At 37.0% G+C, this 21,810-nt stretch overlaps 1 protein-coding gene across 1 annotated transcript; it reads left to right on the forward strand.

Annotated features, from left to right (window-relative positions):
- Window positions 1–12,845: 12,845 nt before the first annotated feature.
- On the forward strand, window positions 12,846–21,458 carry LOC108370782 (diphthine methyltransferase). Its single transcript, XM_017626185.1, has 3 exons — window positions 12,846–13,127; window positions 16,243–16,326; window positions 19,393–21,458. The coding sequence occupies exons 1-3, from the start codon at window positions 12,846–12,848 to the stop codon at window positions 20,449–20,451; spliced, it is 1,425 nt and encodes a 474-aa protein (XP_017481674.1). The 3' UTR covers window positions 20,452–21,458.
- Window positions 21,459–21,810: the final 352 nt, after the last annotated feature.

Here is a 21,810-nt window from a genome sequence, read left to right on the forward strand (position 1 = left end):
AAAGGATGATGAAGACCTTCCAGATAATTTTTTGGCGTTGGCGGAAGGCAAGTATCAATTTAGTATTGATACTTATGAAATGACTAAAGCGAAGATATTAGACCAACTCAAATTGATCCGAGCTATAAGTCCCCCAAGCTCTCACTCCCGAGAAGCACAGCATTCGCACACAGAAGAAAATCCTCACATGTATCTGCAACTCCCGCCATGTGATACAGAGATTTTCCACGGTGGTTATGAAGAATGGCAATCTTTCCGAGATATGTTTACAGCCGTCTACATAAACCACCCCCAATTATCATCCGCTCAAAAATTATACCATCTCCGGTATAAAACAAAAGGGCAAGCCGGTCAAATCGTCAAGCAGTTCCCTCTTAGCGACGAGAATTTTGATCTGGCATGGCAAGATTAAGCGAGCGGTACGAAAATAAACGCATACTAGTGGATAACCGAATCCAAGTTCTAATGAATCTTCCAAGTGTTCACGAAGAAGATAGTAAACAGATTAGTAATCTCCAAAGCAAAATAAAAACATGTCTGTCCATTTTAAATGCTCAAAAGGTTTTGACAGACAGCTGGGACCCCATCCTAATACAAATTTGCGTAGCCAAATTGCCCAAAGATACCCGATTACTATGGGAGCAATCATTGCCCACAAGAAGAGATCTTCCCTTATGGTCTCAAATGGACGAATTTCTAACGGCCAGATTTCAAGTGTTAGAAAGGGTAGAAATGAAATTCCCAAAACACGTAAGCAAGACTTCTGCTCTAATAAAATCCCACAGTAAAACAAAAGCTTTTCAGACAAATTCCAAAACGGGGTTTTCCTGTTATTTATGCGACACCCCACATCCGATGAAGAGATGCCCCATATTTAAAAAATTCTCAACACAAAAGCGCATAAACTTTGTTAAAACGCATAAATTGTGTTCCAACTGCCTTGCTTTCAATCATAGTTTGGCAAAATGCAACTCACAATTTGCATGTGTGTATTGTCAGAAAAGACATAACTCCCTACTGCATGTACACACATCCAGAGGTCATTCTCAAAAGGCTGGTATAAAAGAAAATCTTAAGAAATCGATCAACCCCGATCGACAAATAAAAGAAAACTGTGGTCATACCCAAAAGACCACAGCCCCTCAAAATAAAGAGCAAGTGATCCCCTATGATCACCACCCAACCAATACGCCAACTCAAAAAGTAATAGCGCAACACAGCACAGCGCACGCGATCACCAAAGATTGCCCCCAAGAGTTATCAAGCTACAAGTAGGATACGCAACCTACCTGCTCAAACTCCGCGCATGTTAACTCGCTCCGAATTGCCAATGAAAATGAAGTTCTCCTGCCAACCGCAATAGTGACAATAGAGCATCGAGGAGAACAGTTTCTACTCAGAGCATTGCTTGACCAAGGGTCCCAAAGAACCTTTATTTCGTCAGCAGCTCAAAAGAGGTTGAAGCTCCCAACCGAACATTCACAGTTGGAATTATTTCATATTGGTGGATGTAACTCAAAACGCACTAAGAACGCATGCGAACTAAATATAACTACCCGCAAGGCAAAGCGGAAGATAAATACAAAAGCTGTCATACTCAAGCAGTTAACGGAGCACTTAGCGACTTCCCCCGTAAGTCGTGAATTTATTAAACAGTTCAATGCCCTTGAACTAGCTGACCCCCATNCAAGATAATGTAATAGCGCAAGAAACTATATTTGGTTGGGTGATAAGCGGCTCCGCCGCAAAACTTTGAAAATATAGAGCAATAAATACGACCCCGCGCATTCAATGCCATAAGCTCTAACCCATGAGCACACTACATAACTCAAACTAAACGGCAACAAATAAGACCCGCTCATTCGAAACAATAAGCTCTAACCCATGAGCACACTACATAACTCAAACTAAACGGCAACAAATAAGACCCGCTCATTCGAAACAATAAGCTCTAACCCATGAGCACACTACATAACTCAAACTAAACGGCAACAAATAAGACCCGCTCATTCGAAACAATAAGCTCTAACCCATGAGCACACTACATAACTCAAACTAAACGGCAACAAATAAGACCCGCTCATTCGAAACAATAAGCTCTAACCCATGAGCCCACAACAAAATATTTATTTACTCGTTTATTTATACGCCCCAAGAATATTAAAATGCATACAGAGCAGCGCCCTCTGCATAATTGTTTGCTTTCCTCTTTTACAGAACGTTGCAAAAGGCCATATCTCGAATTGGCAGAAATGAACCGAACTGCAAACACGACGTCGCAAACTCACGCGATATGCAATGCACACAGCGACCGAAGCCCAAAGCGCATCGAGAGCGCGAAAATCATTTTACGGAGTTCCGAAGACTGCAGAGCGCACTATCTAGCACACTACTGCAGGGGGGGGGCAGTGTACAATCGCCCGATTGTAATGAAGGAGCACCCTAATGGCCTCTCTGCACCTTTGCACCACTTTATGATTATGGCAAAAAGAAAGTGAAGAAAGAAGCACACTCCAAAATCAACCGTCACCGAGCGCACACGGGAAAACGGCCACCACAGTATCACATCCCGGACGTAGTTAACACATATATTTTCATTCGTATATATGTACTTAAACATAATTTAGTTGTGAAATAAACCCTTTACAACGTTTATAAAAAAAAACGCGAGTGGGTTTTATTTCAAACGAACGCGAAAATTCCTTGTCGCGTTGCTAACTATTATATAAGCGATTTGTGTTATTTATTATTACCATCTGAAGGTATTACATTCGTTTTTGGTTTTGAAAACTATATGATAACAAGATCTAATTTCTAAAATAAAAGATTTGTTAAATCGATTTCACGAATTTTATTAAACAAAAATTGGCGATTTTTGGCGATTTTTTTGCAGAAATTGCGCTTTATTTTTAAACAATCTGGACACTCTGGTCAGAAACANTGTCGCGTTGCTAACTATTATATAAGCGATTTGTGTTATTTATTATTACCATCTGAAGGTATTACATTCGTTTTTGGTTTTGAAAACTATATGATAACAAGATCTAATTTCTAAAATAAAAGATTTGTTAAATCGATTTCACGAATTTTATTAAACAAAAATTGGCGATTTTTGGCGATTTTTTTGCAGAAATTGCGCTTTATTTTTAAACAATCTGGACACTCTGGTCAGAAACATGAATGTGTAAAAATGAAAATTTTGGGAAGTCAAGTTTGAGTGTTTTTTACGAGACTTAACTCTGCATTCATGTATTTTTTTATTTTGCATTATGTATTTACTTCAGATATATTATTTTTTATATGCCTCACCGTGATGTTTGATACCCATTTTGTGCCCATAATTGAAAAAATTAGTATATTCATATGAATCCAGGTCGCTGAATACGAATCTGAAGTCGAAATAAAAAACCCAAAATGGCCGATCCAATATGGTGCCTAAAGTCTTAAACGCAAAAATTTTGTTAAAAATAATAATAAGAATTGCTTATTATTATATTAATCAAGAGTTATTGCGGTAGCTGAATTAGAATCTGAAATTAAAATACCTAAATACAAAATGGCCGATCCAATATGGCGCCTGAAATTAAAAGAAATGTGTTGAAGTTGAAAAATATTTATTAAATTCAGCTAGTATTGGGTTATATTTGGTTTGTTTTTTTAGTTTTTCTTTAAAATGCTTATGTAAAAATGCTGTTGAATTATGATATGACCATGTTTACGTGTATCTTACACGAAATTGGTTGAAAAAAATTAATTTAAAAAAATCATTTTCAAAAAACTTTCCATATTATGTGGTACAAAATCGAATCTTAAACAAAAGGTCGGCCACGGTCGGATTCAATATTTAGTATTTTAGTTTAAAATGCAATTATCTTGAAACAAACATTAATTTTTTAATGGTTGAAACCTGGAGAAAATTACTTATGACGTTTTCTTTAAACTGTTTTTATTAAAAAATTCACTTAAATATTTCATTAAATACAAAAATGAAAAAAGATGCGTGCATTTCGATATAGTTTGGTCGGAATGAATTTTTATTTGCCAGCGTGCGCGCCCGACTCCCGCGTGCATGTGAAATTCGAGCATAAAAGTGGAACGATTGAAACGTGCATTTCTTTCTTGCGCAGAAGTCAACGCGGATTGCGCGCGATCCAGCCACGAGAGTCGGGCCCGCACGCTGGCAAATAAAAATTCATTCCGACCAAACTATATCCAAATGCAGAAGTTGTTGGTAAAAATTTTCGTCCACCAGGTGCAGAAGTTGCTTAAAAGTTCAATTTTTTATAAAAAAATTATTCAAAAGCAAAAAGAAAAATATTTTTGTAACGCAAAAAGTTTCATTGTATAGTTTAATGTTTTTTAAATCTGCATCCAAAAAAATTTTTTCATTCAAACACTTTCAAAGAAAAATAAAAATTTCCAAAACACTGCAAAAATTTGATTTGATTAAAACAAAACTATTTGGAATTTCGCAACAACATTTACACAGTGTACTTTTCGACTACAAATCTCGGCGCTGCCTGAATATCATTGAAAAATATTAATCTTTTATACATGAAGAAACAAATATATATATGCATAAGGAATTCGGAAATCTTAAACGCCAATATTTAATTACTTTTAAATATCATGTCTTTTAAGTTAAGGAGTGCGCGTAAACTTGGGTGCGTTCAGAAATGCATCAAGCTAAGGCATCAGTCTCTTTCACTTCTAAACTATAATTGATCGAAATGCCTTTATTACGCAACTAGGTTCCAATTGGGCATTTAACCGTGGTTGCGCATATTGGACATTGCCATCAATTATAGTTTAGAAATAAATGCGTATGATGCTTTGGCTTGATGCATTTCTGAACACACCCCTTGTTAGTTGACTTCGTATGGTGATACGGGCGTATACGTTACATACGCAGCTACGTCTTTGTCGAAAAATGTAACAACTCGTGGGATTTTGCTCATATGTATTCATATTTTGGAATACAATTTTCGAGGGATTTTTTTATATGTCAGGCCCCCCTAAATTCGATACTGGCGACGCCCATGGCCAAAGGTGTTGCGGATTTCTTCCATATACAAATAAATTGAGTTTATTCATTATATGGAAGCCAATGCGAAAAAAAAATTCTAAAAAATGAACGGTAATTCGTAGCCACTTGAAATTTGCACATTATCAGACTAAAATTGAAGGGGCTAAAAAACTGTGTACTCAAAAAATTCTAACACTTCCGAGAAAAGAGTTTGAAATTTAGGTGAAAATTTGTAGCACTTTTTTGTAGTTTTCTACAAATTATTAAACTTGGGTTTATATGGGGTTTGTCTGAGAATGAACTATATTTTAATTGAAAATTCTTAAAAATAAATAAATAAACATAAGTGGCACACAATATCACTTTGAAATAGCGTGCTATAGATATGACCGATACTTTAGATCAGACCAGCCTGGTAACATTAAGTTGAGTTAAATACGAACTGATAGGATAATAAAATATTTAAAAATAATCATTTTCGTTGAGCGAAAAAATATGTATTAATATATATAAGATATGTGTTAAGACAAAAAAATACTTGGAGTTATAAAACCTTTGGTTATGTAAGAGTTAAAAAAAATAGTACCTCGCGAATTTTCTGCTTTCTGAAATTAAAAAATTATACAACAGGTATGCAAATATTTAAGGGCTGTTATAAATTTTTTTCTGATATTTATTTGTGTTTCTTGCTGTGATCTTAAATTTTAGTCATGGTAAATAAAATCTTAAGAAGTGAGTTGTTTGACATTTGGTGTTGCTAAAACTTCTAAAAGACAACAAGGTGTCCGTGATTATGTGATTAGTAAATTGAAAGAAATATCTGATGAAAATGCTCGTTCCGAAGTAAATAAAGTAAATTAAGTAAATGACTTTAGATTCGTAATCAGCAACCCAGAAAATCCCCAGATACCCAGTTACATAGAAATCTACCGATTTTTTTAAATTTTCGTCCGCCATATTGGATCCGCCATTTTGAATTTTTGGTAAATGACTTTAGATATGTAATCAGCGACCCAGAAAACCCCCAGATACCCAGTTTCATAAAAATCTACCAATTTTTTTTAATTTTCGTCCGCCATATTGGATCGCGCCATTTTGAATTTTTGATAAGTGACAGCGACTGAAAAATCCCCTAGGTAAGAAGTGGTGTAAAGATCCATCAACGAGTATTTGTTTAAATAGTTTCGTCCAGCTCGATTTGCGATCCGAACCACTGTGCGTAGTTAACTTGCGTGTTTTCAACTGTGAGGCTTTGAGGTGTGCAGTTGTGTTTTCTGCAAATGTGTAGAATTGCGGCTTTTGAAAGATTAATTTTCGCTCCGGCTCACCTGATGATTTCGAGAATGACTGAGGATAGTGGTCGGTTATTATCGTTGCTAGAGTTTCTCTTTGTCATGATATACAGGTCACAGGTCGGAACAGTATTACCGAAAGTGGACAACCTTGTGGGATTCCATTTTCATACAAAAAAATAATAAGTATTAAATGAACTAAAGAAAAATAGCTAAAACTTGCTAAAATGTCGAGTCCCTGTTTATGCTTGGGTCACAGTATATTTTTGCTTAAAATAAAATTCATTGAAATCGGCCCAGTATTTTATGACTTTTCCGATTCGAAAAAATTGTCTTTCAATTTTATATAACAGTTCGACATGATAATTTTCTCTAGCTAGCTATTTCCAATAGATTTTGGATCGCTAAATTTGTAAAAATGGAGACTTATATATTTGAATTTAAGAAAATAAGGCAAATAGCAAAATCGGCTAAAACGGCTAACTATTTTTAGCAAAACGGCTAACAAATCGGCTGCCGGCTAAACCGAATTTTCTCCGGCTGTTTGCTATCGCAACCGGCTAAATCTAGCCGGAAAACGGCTAAACGGGCTACACTAGATAAAACGAATACACACAAGCGCGAATTCCACTATTATTTTTTATACCCGAGCGCACATGTGCACGAGGGTATTATAATTTTGTTCACATAACGGTTATTTGTAATAGCCAAAACGAATCGAGATAGATATAGATAAATGTATACATAAATGATCAGAATGAAAAGAGAAGTCGATTAAGCCATGTCTGTCTGCCCGTCCGTCCGTGTACACGATAACTCGAGCAAAATATGAGATATCTGAACGAAATTTGGTATGTAGGTTTCCCTTTACCTAACTTACTTTACATCGTATACTTTCTGCGATGAACGGTCTACACCTGCGATATATCTCTTACGATGTTTCGTATGCGAGCGCCAGAGCGCAGGTATAGACGTGCAGTAAGGTAGGTTGATATTGGAAATGGGCGAAATCGGACTACAACGACGCCCATATTAGCGGTATTTGCGAAAAATGCAAAAACTACGATATTTCAGTAAATTTTCAATCTAAGTTGTTGAAAATTATTATGTAAAGTAGAATTATGGTAAACATTAATATTATTATGAAATTTTTGGAAATGGGCGTGACCCCGCCCACTTATGATGAAATGCTTTATCTCAGTAGCGCTTCACCAATCCTTACTACACTCGGTCCGAGCCTTGCTTAGGGTCCAACTAAGAAATCTGTTGAAAATCTTTGAAATGGGGCAAGAACTACGCCCACCTCCCATATAACGGTCATTTACAGAAACACGAAAACTGCGACAAATCAGTAATTATTGAAACTAATTAACTCTAAATCGATGATTGTAATAATCACTTAGCAAAAAATTTGATTATTATAAATGTTTGGACAATGGGCGTGGCGCCGCCCACTTATGACCACAAATGTGTATCTCGGTAACCGATTCATCAAATTCAACCAAAATTGGGGCACCTTATAACCTTGGTACGGAAAAGCAATTCGTTGAAAATTATTCAAATCGGACTAAAATTACACCCCCTTCACGTATAACGGTAAATTTCAAAAAACGAAAACTCCGATATTTCAAAAACTGACGGCACTAATTTACTCCAAGTTAGTACTTACATCAATCTCTTAACAATAAATAAGACTTTTGTAGACTTTTAGGAAATGGGCGTGGTACCGTGGCGTGCTAGATAAGACACACCTGTCTGATTATAGTCATGTCGAAACGAATACATGACAACTACACTGCTGCACACTTGCGCGCCCTGGATAAGACAACAGTTTATACCAAGGACCGAAAATAATCGTTATCGTGAAGGATTTTTATTTAGAAATCATTGTATAATCGATATTTTATGATTTATATATTTTCAATCAAAAATAATCATTATTTTATGATTTTTATTTTTTCGATCATTTTTAATCGTTATACTATGATTTTAATTTTTTCGATCAAAAATAGAAGTTATTCTTAGTTTTTTAATGTGTAAACCAAATGTGCACAGATTTGACTAAGAAAAGTTTTACAAGGCATGCTTATGTACATAGTAAAATCAGAATTGTAATGCTCTCACCCCCTAGGATTGTTCTATATTGGAAAAAGTATACCCCTATTTTTATACCTTTCATGAGCATGAACTGGTATTATAACTTTGGTCCGATGTTTGAAAGTACCACAATTGGAAGAGACAGACCCATTGAAATGTACACTTAAATGATCAGAACGTCGAGCTTCGTCGATTTAGCCATGTCCGTCTGTTTGTATGCAATCTAGTCTCTCAGTTTTCGAGATATCCGGATGAAATTTGTTAGGTAGGTGTATTTTTATAATGCCCTAATCATTTGTCGGAACCGGAAGATTCGGGCCAATATAACATATAGCTCCCATCCAACTGATTATTCAGATATGAGATTTTTCGCTATAACTCCTCCATTTAAGCAGTTAGGAACATGAAATTTTGCGATACTTCCGCCCATTATCAACAGAATACTTACAGTGAAAATTACAAAGATCGGGTCACTATAATCTATAGCTCCCATACAACTGATTGTTAAGATATAAGATTTTTCGTTATAACTCCTCCATTTATGTAGTTAGGTACATGAAATTTTGTACTGTTGCCACTCATTACAGTTAAAATGGCGAAGATCGAGTGGCTATACATATAGCCTCCATATAACTGATTGTTCAGATATGAGATTTTTTGTTATAACTTCTCCATTTATGCATCTAGAAACATGAAATCTCGCAATATTTTCACTCATTATCAACAGAAAATTTACAGTAAAATGAACAAAGATAGAGTCACTATAACATTTTACTTTAACAGATTACTGCATTTGAAAAAATTTATATATTACATGCATATATAAAAAATCATATCTAAACAATCAGAGGTATAGAAGATATACCTTATATAGCACCAATCTAAGTGATTTTGACTGCTGTTTGATCGGTATGTAAACCGGTAACACAATTTAATGGGTTTAGCTTCCTACATAAAGGAGATATATCGCAAAAACTGGTATCTGAACAATCAGTGGTATAGGGGATAAAGCTTAAAAAGCATAGATTTTGGCGATTTTATCAGTAGACTGTGTAAATTTATCGGTTTTCGCTGTCCATACAAAGCAGTTTCACAGTAAAACCCCATATCTGAACAATCAGTTGTATGGAGGTAATAAATAGGTTATAGTGACCCGATCTTTGTTCGTTTTACTGTAAACTTTCTGTTGATAAGGAGTGAAAATATTGCGAAATTTCATGTTTCTAGCTGCATAAATGGAGAAGTTATAACGAAAAATCTCATATCTGAACAATCAGTTGTATGGAGGCTGTAGGTTATAGCGACCCGATCTTCGCTATTTTTATTGTAAATATTCTTTTGATAATGGGTGGAAATAATGCGAAATTTCATTTTCCTATCTACATAAATGGCGGAGTTATAACGAAAATTCTCATAACTGAACAATCATTGGTATGGGAGATATATGTTATAGTGACCCGATCTTTGTTATTTTCACTGTAAGTATTCTGTTAATAATTAGTGAAAACGGCGGGAAAATTCATATTCCTAGCTGCATAAATGGAGAAGTTATAACAAAAAATCTCATATCTGAACAATCAGTTATATGGAGGCTACATATTATAGCCACTCGATCTTCGCCATTTTAACTGTAAGTATTCTTCTGATAATGAGTGGCAACAGTGCAAAATGTCATGTTCCTATCTACATAAATGGAGGAGTTATAACGAAAAATCTTATATCTGAACAATCAGTTGTATGGGAGCTACAGATTATAGTGACCCGATCTTTGTAATTTTCACTGTAAGTATTCTGTTGATAATGGGCGGAAGTATTGCAAAATTTCATGTTCCTAACTGCTTAAATTGAGAAGTTATAACGAAAAATCTCATATCTGAACAATCAGTTGTATGGGAGCTATATGTTATAATGGTCCGATTCTTCCGGTTCCGACAAATGATTAGGANGCCATTTTTATTGTAAATATTCTTTTGATAATGGGTGGAAATAATGCGAAATTTCATGTTCCTATCTACATAAGTGGCGGAGTTATAACGAAAATTCTCATAACTGAACAATCATTGGTATGGGAGATATATGTTATAGTGACCCGATCTTTGTTATTTTCACTGTAAGTATTCTGTTAATAATTAGTGAAAACGGCGGGAAAATTCATATTCCTAGCTGCATAAATGGAGAAGTTATAACAAAAAATCTCATATCTGAACAATCAGTTATATGGAGGCTACATATTATAGCCACTCGATCTTCGCCATTTTAACTGTAAGTATTCTTCTGATAATGAGTGGCAACAGTGCAAAATGTCATGTTCCTATCTACATAAATGGAGGAGTTATAACGAAAAATCTTATATCTGAACAATCAGTTGTATGGGAGCTACAGATTATAGTGACCCGATCTTTGTAATTTTCACTGTAAGTATTCTGTTGATAATGGGCGGAAGTATTGCAAAATTTCATGTTCCTAACTGCTTAAATTGAGAAGTTATAACGAAAAATCTCATATCTGAACAATCAGTTGTATGGGAGCTATATGTTATAATGGTCCGATTCTTCCGGTTCCGACAAATGATTAGGACATTATAAAAATACACCTACCTAACAAATTTCATCCGGATATCTCGAAAACTGAGAGACTAGATTGCATACAAACAGACGGACATGGCTAAATCGACGAAGCTCGACGTTCTGATCATTTAAGTGTACATCTCAATGGGTCTATCTCTTCTAATTGTGGTACTTACAAACATCAGACCAAAGTTATAATACCATTTCATGCTCATGAAAGGTATAAAAATAGGGGTATACTTTTTCCAATATAAAACAATCCTAGGGGATGAGAGCATTACAATTGTAACTTTACTGTTTTTGGCCACCCTAGTGTACATATGCATGCCTTGTTAAACTGTTGTTTTAAGTAAAATCTGTGCACATTCGGTTTACACATTAAAAAACTAAGAATAACTTCTATTTTTGATCGAAAAAATTAAAATCATAGTATAACGATTAAAAATGATCGAAAAAATAAAAATCATAAAGCAACGATTAAAAATGATCGAAAAAATAAATATCATAATATAACGATTAAAAGTGATCGAAAAAATAAAAATCATAAAATAACTATTAAAAATGATCGAAAAAATAAAAATCACAAAATAACGGTTAAAAATGATCGAAAAAATAAAAATCATAAAATAAAGATTAAAAATGATCAAAAAAATAAAAATCACAACCTAACGATTAAATTTTGATTTTTATTATAAAAATCATAACGGTTACGGTCCCTGGTTTATACACATATCACATCGCACGTTTAATAACACTGGTTTACAGCAAAAATGTTCAATGGATGCCACTTTCCAATTCCTATAAATAATTGCACGCTGATTCCGAAAATCGACTAAATTTTTTATTCATGGATAAGTTTGCAAGATATTCTTAATTTACCGTTATTCAGCTTACACTTAATCACGTATGTCTTACGACCAAATTTAACAATCTTAATATGAAATACAACAAATGAAAGCTAACAAATTTTTATATAGACCGTATTGTGGCGAATACTGCGGCAACGCGAAGCGAACAACGAGAAATAGGCAGAATGTTCGAGGAATGAAGTAGAATGTTCCACAAAGAGAAACGTCAAGTTGGATGAACACTGCGAACAGCGAGAGAAAGAGAATGAGCGATGAACTTCAGAATATTCTAGAGTTGCCATGAGTGCGAGCGCAGGTATATAAGAGCCACCACACAGCGGAGTGAGTTAGTTACAAGTCAGCAAGCTACAAGTAAAGTGAGTTGCGAATAAGCAAGCTATAAGTTTAATTGTGTTAACAAGTTTTGTAAAGCGTTGTAATTGCTTTAACGAGTATTGTAAAGTGTTTTACGGTATTAGCGAGTATTGTAAATTGTTTGTTGTACAATAAAGTTAATTGTAAATACTACAATTTGGTCATCGTGAGCATTTATTTAACAATCCAGCGATACGAGCCGTAGGATATTTGGGAAATCCCTCAAGGTTTCAAGGATAATCGTAACAATTGGTGTCAGAAGTGGGATTGTTAAATAAATCCCGAAGGATAAACTTTTGAAAATAGAAAAAAATTCAAGACCTAAAGATCGAGGAACTCAAACAGTGGAAAAGTGGAGTCACTATCACGGCTGCGAGAGGCTATGGAAGCTGAAGGCATCGACGTGGACAAATACGACTTCCAGGGTAAACTCGACGATGCATCCGCAAAGGTTGAACAGGAGGATGAGGCCGCTTGTTCGTCGAAGGATGTGCAGCAGACATCCGGGAAGGTTGAAGAACAGCAAAAGTCTCCATGTTCATCAACAGCTATGGACATGAACACGTTATTGGCTGCCATGTCACAGATGTTATCACAGCTGTCGTCACAGATGCAAGCACAGGATACACGCATGTCACAGATGTCATCACAGCTGTCGTCACAGATGCAAACACAGCTTGAAGCACAGAGGTCGCAGTTGTCGTCATTGGTATCATCGCAGCTGGATGAAAAGATCACTCAGCTGCAGGGGAATTTAATCAGAGACAACGCGCTACTCAGGGAATGGCAGGATAAAATCGAAGAGAAGCAGGATAAGATCGAAGAAAGACAGGGTAAAGTCGAGGAAAAGGTGGGTGAGCTGGAAGGTCGCCTCCGAGATTTGCAGATGAATCGTCCAGCTACTTCGACGAGCGCTCCTAAGGTAAAAACTCCATCCTTTGACGGCACGATTCCTTTCCAGGTCTTTAAGCTCCAGTTCGAGAAGACTGCTACAGCAAATCATTGGAGCATGGAGGATAAGTCCGCTGCACTATTCGTTGCATTGAAAGGACCTGCAGCGGAAATCTTACAGACTATTCCCGACTGTGAAAGGAACAGTTACGATGCGTTGATGAGTTCCGTGGAGAGACGTTATGGTAGCAAGCACAGGAGACAGATTTACCAGATGGAGCTGGAGAATCGCTGCCAAAAAGCCAATGAGACTCTACAAGAATTCGCTCCAGAGATCGAGAGGTTGGCTCACTTAGCTATTGGAGACACATCTGGTGAACACTTCGAAAGGGTAAAGATCCAGAGGTTCATCAACGGAATGCGAGACATGTATACCAAGCGCGAGACGTAGGCAAATCCGAAGTCAATATTTGCTGAAACGGTATGCTCAGACACGTGAAACGGCGGCGCTCCTAAGTAGACCAGCCTACAAAGCCCATCGAGTAGAAGTGGAGACACCTGACGTGATGAACGAGATCCTGACAACACTCAAGTTGATGGCAGGGAAGAATACTCCTGGTGCAACCGAGAGAAAGGATGGTGCTAGGAAATGCTTTAGTTGCGGAAAACCAGGCCACTACGCACGCGAATGTAAGACGGGTTCCAACAGGTCAATCAGTTCAGCAGTACGTAAACGCAGGACTGAGGATGACGAGCCCAACTCCGATCAGTCGTTAAACTAAAACGAGCCAGCAGTAAGGGGCGCGCGCTGGCTCCCGCAATTGCATACCCCATAATCTCCGTCTCGCAAATCGGCAGAAAAGCGAGCAACGTTACTGTTGGTGGATATGTGGACGGACATGAGCGAGTACTAACTGTGGATACGGGCGCATCACATTCCATCATTCGATCTGATTTGGTCACTAAAGAGGTAAGGCCATTACCTGGAGCAAGGTTGAGGACAGCAACTGGTGAGGACACCCAAGTTGTAGGAGAGGTAACATGCAAAGTCGCAATAGGGAATGTGACGGTGTTACACAAGTTCATAGTCGCGGCGATTATGGATGAAGTCATCATTGGATTAGACTTTTTATTTGGTCAAGGTATGAAGATCGACATGAAGAACAGGATCATGACGTACGACAACATGGAAGTGCCCCTTAGGTTTGGGTATGATGGTCCGTACAGCAGCAAGCGAGTGATCCTAGAGGAAAGCGAGCAGATTCCACCGAAGTCAGAAGCAGTTGTGTGGGCAAAGATTGATGGAGATTGTGGGACAAACAAATTGTGGGTTGTTGAAGCAACACAAAATTCTACACCGGACGTACTTATTGGTAAAACCCTGGCTAAGACGCAAAAATATGGACGCATCCCAGTTCGAGTACTCAATGAGTTCAAATCACCAATCAAGTTTAAGAATCCAGCAGGACAACTAGCTCGGTGGATTGAGAGACTGCAAATTTATGACTTCGCTATTGAGTACCGCAAGGGAAGTGTCCACGGAAATGCTGATGCCATGTCCCGTCGACCATGTAGTCTGGAATGTAAACACTGCTCAAAAGCTGAGGGCAAAGAGGGCATTATAGACGTCCGGCTAACGACAATAACACCAGCGGAAGAGTGGAAGGAAGCACAGCTACGAAAGTGTCAGCAGGATCCAGATCTGGAGCTTTTGATGCATGGACTGGAGGAAGACANCTAAGGAGCAAATGGCAGCGGAAAGCCCCATCGCAAAGGCGTACTGGGCACAATGGAACAGCTTAAAGTTGATATCTGGCTGTTTGCACAGGGTATGGGAAAGTGAAGATGGGCAGTGCTCCCGCAACCTAATAGTAGTTCCAAGGGTATGAATTCCGGACGTTCTCAAGGAATTTCACAATGGTCCTAGTGGAGGGCACTTGGGAATCACGAAGGCCCTGGAGAAGATCAAGCAGAGGTTCTATTGGGTTGGTTGTCGGCAATCGGTCGCAGAGTGGATTGCTAACTGCGCGGAGTGTATTGCAGCTAAAGGCCCGAAATCCAGAAGTCATGGCCAGATGAATCAGTATAATTCAGGTGCACCATTCGAGCGGATTGCCATGGATGTAGCCGGTCCATTTCCTATGAGCGCACAGGGAAAAAAATATGTCCTTGTGGTTATGGACTACTTTAGCAAATGGCCGGAGGTATACCCGATTCCAAACCAGGAAGCTAAAACAGTAGCGGAGGTATTCACCTACAATTGGGTTGCGAGAAACGGTGTACTTATAGAGCTGCACTCTGACCAGTGAAGAAATTTTGAGTCGGCGGTGTTCCAAGAGATGTGCCAGATACTGGGTATCCGGAAAACTCGAACAACGGCTCTTCATCCCCAATCAGATGTCATGGTGGAACGGTTCAACCGAACCCTGGAAGAGCATTTGCGGAAGGTCGTGGACAAGAATCAAAAAGATTGGGATGTCCGCATACCCTTGTTCCTGATGGGATACCGGTCAGCAGTGCATGAAACAACGGGTAAAACTCATGCAAGGGTAATATTCGGCAGTGAGCTCCGTTTGCCTAGTGACCTGAAGTTTAGGGTAACTGGTGATGCTAGAAGAATTGGAAAAGAGACGTCAAACATCCTGGAAAAGGAGCTGAGAGAGATACATGCTCTTGTGAGACAGCGCACGCAAATTATGAGTGACAAGATGAAAGCCAGGTATGATAAGGCGATGAATTCCGAGGGTTTCCAGGAAGGAGATTTAGTGTTGTTGTACAATCCACAACGGAAGAAAGGTTTGTACCCAAAACTACAATGCAACTGGGAAGGTCCGTATAAGGTCGTAAAACGGCTAAATGACGTAGTGTATCGGGTCCAGACCGTTGGGAGACCAAGAAACAAGATGAAGGTGGTCCACTTGGAAAGGCTTGCAGCGTTTGGAACAGCAAGTGTGTCTGATCGGGACAATCAGACTTAGGTGGAGGACAGTGTGGCGAATACTCCGGCAACGCGAAGCGAACAACGAGAAATAGGCAGAATGTTCGAGGAATGAAGTATAATGTTCCACAAAGAGACGCGTCAAGTTGGATGAACACTGCGAACAGCGGGAGAAAGAGAATGAGCGATGAACTTCAGAACATTCTAGAGTTGCCATGAGTGCGAGCGCAGATATATAAGAGCCACCACACAGCGGAGTGAATTAGTTACAAGTCAGCAAGCTACAAGTAAAGTGAGTTGCGAATAAGCAAGCTATAATTTTAATGGTGTTAACAAGTTTTGTAAAGCGTTGTAATTGCTTTAACGAGTATTGTAAAGTGTTTTACGGTTTTAGAGAGTATTGTAAATTGTTTGTTGTACAATAAAGTTAATTGTACTACAATTTGGTCATCGTGAGCATTTATTTAACCATCCAGAGATAAGCCGTAGGATATTTGGGAAATCCCTCAAGGTTTCGAGGATAATCGTAACAGTATATACATGACTTTTCGACAGGGGCGGATACAGGATTTTATTTGAGGGGGGAGGGGTAGGTATTGGGATCAACTTGTCAAATAACGTTAAATTACAGGCATTTAACCCTAATTTATTTTTCATGCAAATATAGGTTTGAGTATCTTTATGAAGTGTGAAGTAAAGTGTTTTGTGATATAATATTACTTTTCATTTTGTGAATTTGGTGCAAGGTCTAATAAAACAATTGCATGTACTATTTAAAAAAAAAAACACAAGATGTAAAGTTATACCTTGGGTTTATTAATGCAATATATACATATAAATAATTATTTCATGCTTACAATGTTGGTAAAATGAAGGATGTAATTAAGTAACTTAACAACTTATTCAGAATTTTTATTGTAATAATTTAAATTGCAAATTCAATTTTGCGTTTTACTTTTGCGAATCTTTCTATTATCCTTTCAGTGTCAATTTCAATATCTAAGTGTACGTGTAAAAGTACTGGACCGATCAGTCTTTCTTCATTCATGGTACTACGCAACCATGTTTTTAACCGANTTATTCAGAATTTTTATTGTAATAATTTAAATTGCAAATTCAATTTTGCGTTTTACTTTTGCGAATCTTTCTATTATCCTTTCAGTGTCAATTTCAATATCTAAGTGTACGTGTAAAAGTACTGGACCGATCAGTCTTTCTTCATTCATGGTACTACGCAACCATGTTTTTAACCGACGAAGGGTTGAAAAACTTCTTTCGGAAGTAGCGTTACTAGCTGGAAGTGTGACTAGAATGCGGAGAAGTTTGTTAACTAATGGAAAAGCATATTCGTCGCATTTACCAAGAACTTCTGCTGCTGATTTTGGGAATGGCTTTTCGCTTTACTTATTATCTACATACCCATTGTTTTAATTTTTCACGTTGACGAAGAGTTTTACACGATTTCTTATTCTATAAATAATCTTGTGCAAGCCTAAAAATGGTTACGATTGAAAATTGAAATAAAAACAAAACTTTAGAATTTTTTTTTCAAATTTCTCGTTTGAGGTAATATGTATTATCCGAAATTTTGCTTTTTCGGGCTCTCGCCTTCCCCCCTGTACCCGCCACTGCTTTTCGATAGGTCTGATAGTTTCTGACGAATTAATTAATCATTCCAGATTTTTTATTATGAAAATATGATAAAAACACTTTAACAGAAGAAAAATTAAAAAAATCACGGGTTCTGTGTTAAATTTTTGCCTTTGTGCTAAAGCCTGTTCTGTTACAAAAAAATCAAGTTGCTAATGAAGAAAATCGATGGATAAATAAAGAAGTAATGAGTGGTCAAATGAAAATGCGCAAAGATTTTTTTTATGAAATATGAGCATAAAAGCGTGGCTACTTAGGTGTACATGGCGTATGAGTAACATTATTTCCTGCTCATTTCTCATACAAAAAATCTTTGCGCATTTTCATTTGACCCCTCATTACTTCTTTATTTATCCATCGATTTGCTTCATTAGTAACTTGATTTGTTTGTAACAGAACACGCTTTAGCACAACTGCAAAAATTTTACACAAAACCTGTTAGTTTTTTAATTTTTCTTTTGTTAAAATCTTATTTTTTTATTTTTTTCATTAAAAAAACTGGAATGATTAATTAATTTGTCAGAAACTATCAGTCCTATCGGAAAGTGACGTACAGACGGTTTATGGAAAATTTTGTAAGCTTTCATTTGTCGTATTCCATGTTCAGTTTGTTAAATTGGTTAATTAGATATATGTAAGTGACTAAGTGGAACCACCTTTTGTTTTAAGCTGAATAACGGTAAATTGAAAATATCTCGAAAACCTACCCATAGAATAAAAAATTAACACGATTTTTGGAATCAGCGGGCGATTTTACATACAAATTGGATAGTGGGATCCAGTGTAATATATGTACAGAATTATTTCAAAATTAAATTTTTTTGGGAAAACGCAAAGTTTGATAAATTCACACAGTTGTTAGTATACCAAAAGACAGATGAAAAGACACATATCTTCGCCATTTTTGGGAAGTTTAGTCATCTGTTAGGCTGAGCATATTCTACTTATCAAGCTTGTTAATTGCATAATGAAATCTCCAAAAGCGTAAATTTTGAGTTACATCTCTATATTATTAAACTTGCGACATATCACACATTTTCTTCTCCATTGTACACTTCCGCGGATATTCCTGCAAGAAATATTGAATAAACGCGGATTATCCTATCAAATTTGCACGAATATTATCATGAAATCATTAATATTCAACTTTTTCTAAATACTCAAACGTAATTGTAGAAAATGATAATTTCAAAACGGCAAGCGCCCTACAAACGGAGTGCTTTATCCGCAAGAAAGTTTGGAAAAAGGTGGATTTTGTTTTACAGTGTTATGCGTCCAATACAGATGAATACGACTGTGCAATAGCTAAAGTAATTTTATACTCAGTTTATCTTTTTATATTTTTAATAATAAGTCTGTAATAGGCATTCATATACATACTATACATAAACAAATAATTTAAAAAAAAAATGTGGNGTGTTATGCGTCCAATACAGATGAATACGACTGTGCAATAGCTAAAGTAAAATACTTGCTTTCAATGCAAGTATGCATAATTTTATACTCAGTTTATCTTTTTATATTTTTAATAATAAGTCTGTAATAGGCATTCATATACATACTATACATAAACAAATTATTAAAAAAAAAATGTGAGTAAGCGTGACATGCGAGTGTGATTTTCTACCCGCTTGTGAATTTTTTAATATAATATTTAAAGAAAATTGAAAAAATTTGCACAACCTAATGTACGCTTATTTATTTCCAGTTGAAATTCACCACTCTACACTCAGTCGATACTGAATTTTCGGCTGATTCTATAGAATGGTGCCCTCATCCAAACTTTCAATCTTACTTTGCGTGCGGCACCTATCAACTAGAAGAGCACTCCAGCAACAATATCGCAATGCGCAGTAGACGAAAGGGACGTATATACCTGTATAAGTTCTGTACATCTACCAAGCGCCTGATTGAAATGCATCGAGTGGAAACGGCTGCTGTTCTTGACATGAAATGGCTTGTCGGGCAGGCAAATGAAAATCCGCTATTGGGTGTTGTTGATTCCTTCGGTCAACTTCAGCTTTATGAATTGGAAAATTGTGTATTAAAAATGACTGGGACCTTAGAACTAAATCCCGATATTGATGATATATTGGCATTGTCCTTGGATTGGCGACATTCGAGAAATTCAGTGACCAGTCAATTTCAAATATTGGTCTCGGACTCCAAGGGGGGCGTAAACCTAATCGATTACGAGCCAGAGTGTGAACTCAAAAAGTCGGTTGTGTTTGCAGCACATGGGTTTGAGGCATGGACGTGTGCTTTCGATAAATGGGATTCCAACTGTATTTACAGCGGGGGTGATGATGTGCTCCTACTAGCTTACGATCTGCGATCCGGAACGTGCATTTTCACCAACAAATCGCACAATGCCGGAGTAACATGCCTGCTCAGCCATCCATTACGTGAGCACCTATTGTTGACGGGCAGCTATGACGAGCATCTGCGTACGTTCGACACACGCTTAATGAAACAACCTTTGGGAGAACTGAACCTGGGTGGAGGAATATGGCGCCTTAAAGCCGATCCATTTAAGTGTAATCTTATCTTAGCAGCTTGCATGTACCACAATTTCAGTGTCGTTCAGCTTGTTGATGGACTTGTGGATGGGCCTAAACTCATTGGTGAATACTATGAGCACAAAAGTATTTGCTACGGCGCAGATTGGTGTCGCCATGTGGACGATAATCAGGATTTGTACACTGCAACTTGTTCATTTTACGACCACAAGCTTTGTGTGGCTCAGATAGACGAGGAAGATCGCTAGTGGAAACTGGAGTTTTGATTTATAAATACCTGATTTCAATACAAACATCTTGGAACTCAAAAATATCGTTGCCAGCTTCGAATGCTGCACTTTGATGGTTCGAAATCAGCTGGCGCAAAGGAAGGAATAGCGAAATAATAGGCCATATACATATATGAATAAAAACTACGATTATTTCCTAATAAATTTTTATTTAACTAATGTTTCCTCACTTTATAAAAAATAGTCATTTATTTATTTGCTTCCAGTAGATCAATGTACATACCCAGATGATTGCCAGCATTTCTTTTTCATTTGCGGCATAGTTCTCCTCGGTTTTAATTAGGGATCGGGATATAAAGGTTATTGGTTTACCTGCTTGCTCGAGGACGGCTCCTAGAGCGTAGTTGGATGCATCGGTGGTAAGATGAAACTCCTGTTTGAAGTTTGGGTAGGCTAGCACGACTTCCTTTGATACTAATGAAGATTTAATTCTATTAAAAGCCTCTAAGGCGTTTTTATCGAGCACAACTAGCTTTTTGCTTGAGGAATTTTTGGACACGCGTCCATCTTCCCCTCTCAAAAGCGACGTCAGAGGTTTCGCTAACTTGGCGTTATCTCTGATGAAGCGTCGATAATAGCCTGACAGGCCAAGAAAAGCCCTCAAGTCCTTTAGTGTTCTTGGACACGGAAATTCTTGAATTGCTTTTACTTTAGTGGGATTAGTTAGAATCAGACTAATTAAGGAAGAGCTAATTAATATAAAATATGCCGTTCAATGGGCAAAGCATAATATAATAAATTCAGTAATGTTAAGCAAGGAAGAAATAGATATGTGAATTAGTAAATTAAGAGAAGACGAAGTACCATTTAAAAGTGCCGAAAAAGCACTAGAACTATCAAAAGTAAATGTATTTAGCCAAGATATGAAAATTTTATACATGGTAAAAATACCTCTAACATTAAAAGAAACATTTAGAAGAATTATTATACGACCTGTAAAAAGGATAAACAATGTTGTAATTAAAACCGAGTATAATGAAATATTAAAAGGAAAAGATACACTGTTTGGAATAAAAAAATAAATGCGTAAGCTATAATGATGTAACAATTTGCAAGGAAACTAATTTGGTAAGTAACGATTTATGTGTAACTAGGATAATTAATAGTTTAAACTCAACATGTTCGACAACCAACGGCCATCACTTCCCTACGCTAGAAGAAATAAAACCAGGGGTAATATTGCTAAACCAGTTCAACGGCAAACTAGAAGCCGACGACACATCTCAAGAAGTAAACGGAACGCACGTGATAATATTTCACAATTCAACAATTAAAATCAACAGTCAAACATTCAGTAATATTGAAATAAAGCCAATC

Source organism: Rhagoletis zephyria, unplaced genomic scaffold (assembly GCF_001687245.7).
Source record: "Rhagoletis zephyria isolate East Lansing unplaced genomic scaffold, Rhagoletis_zephyria_1.1 Rzeph_scaffold_04476, whole genome shotgun sequence".
Classification (NCBI taxonomy): Eukaryota; Metazoa; Arthropoda; class Insecta; order Diptera; family Tephritidae; genus Rhagoletis; species Rhagoletis zephyria.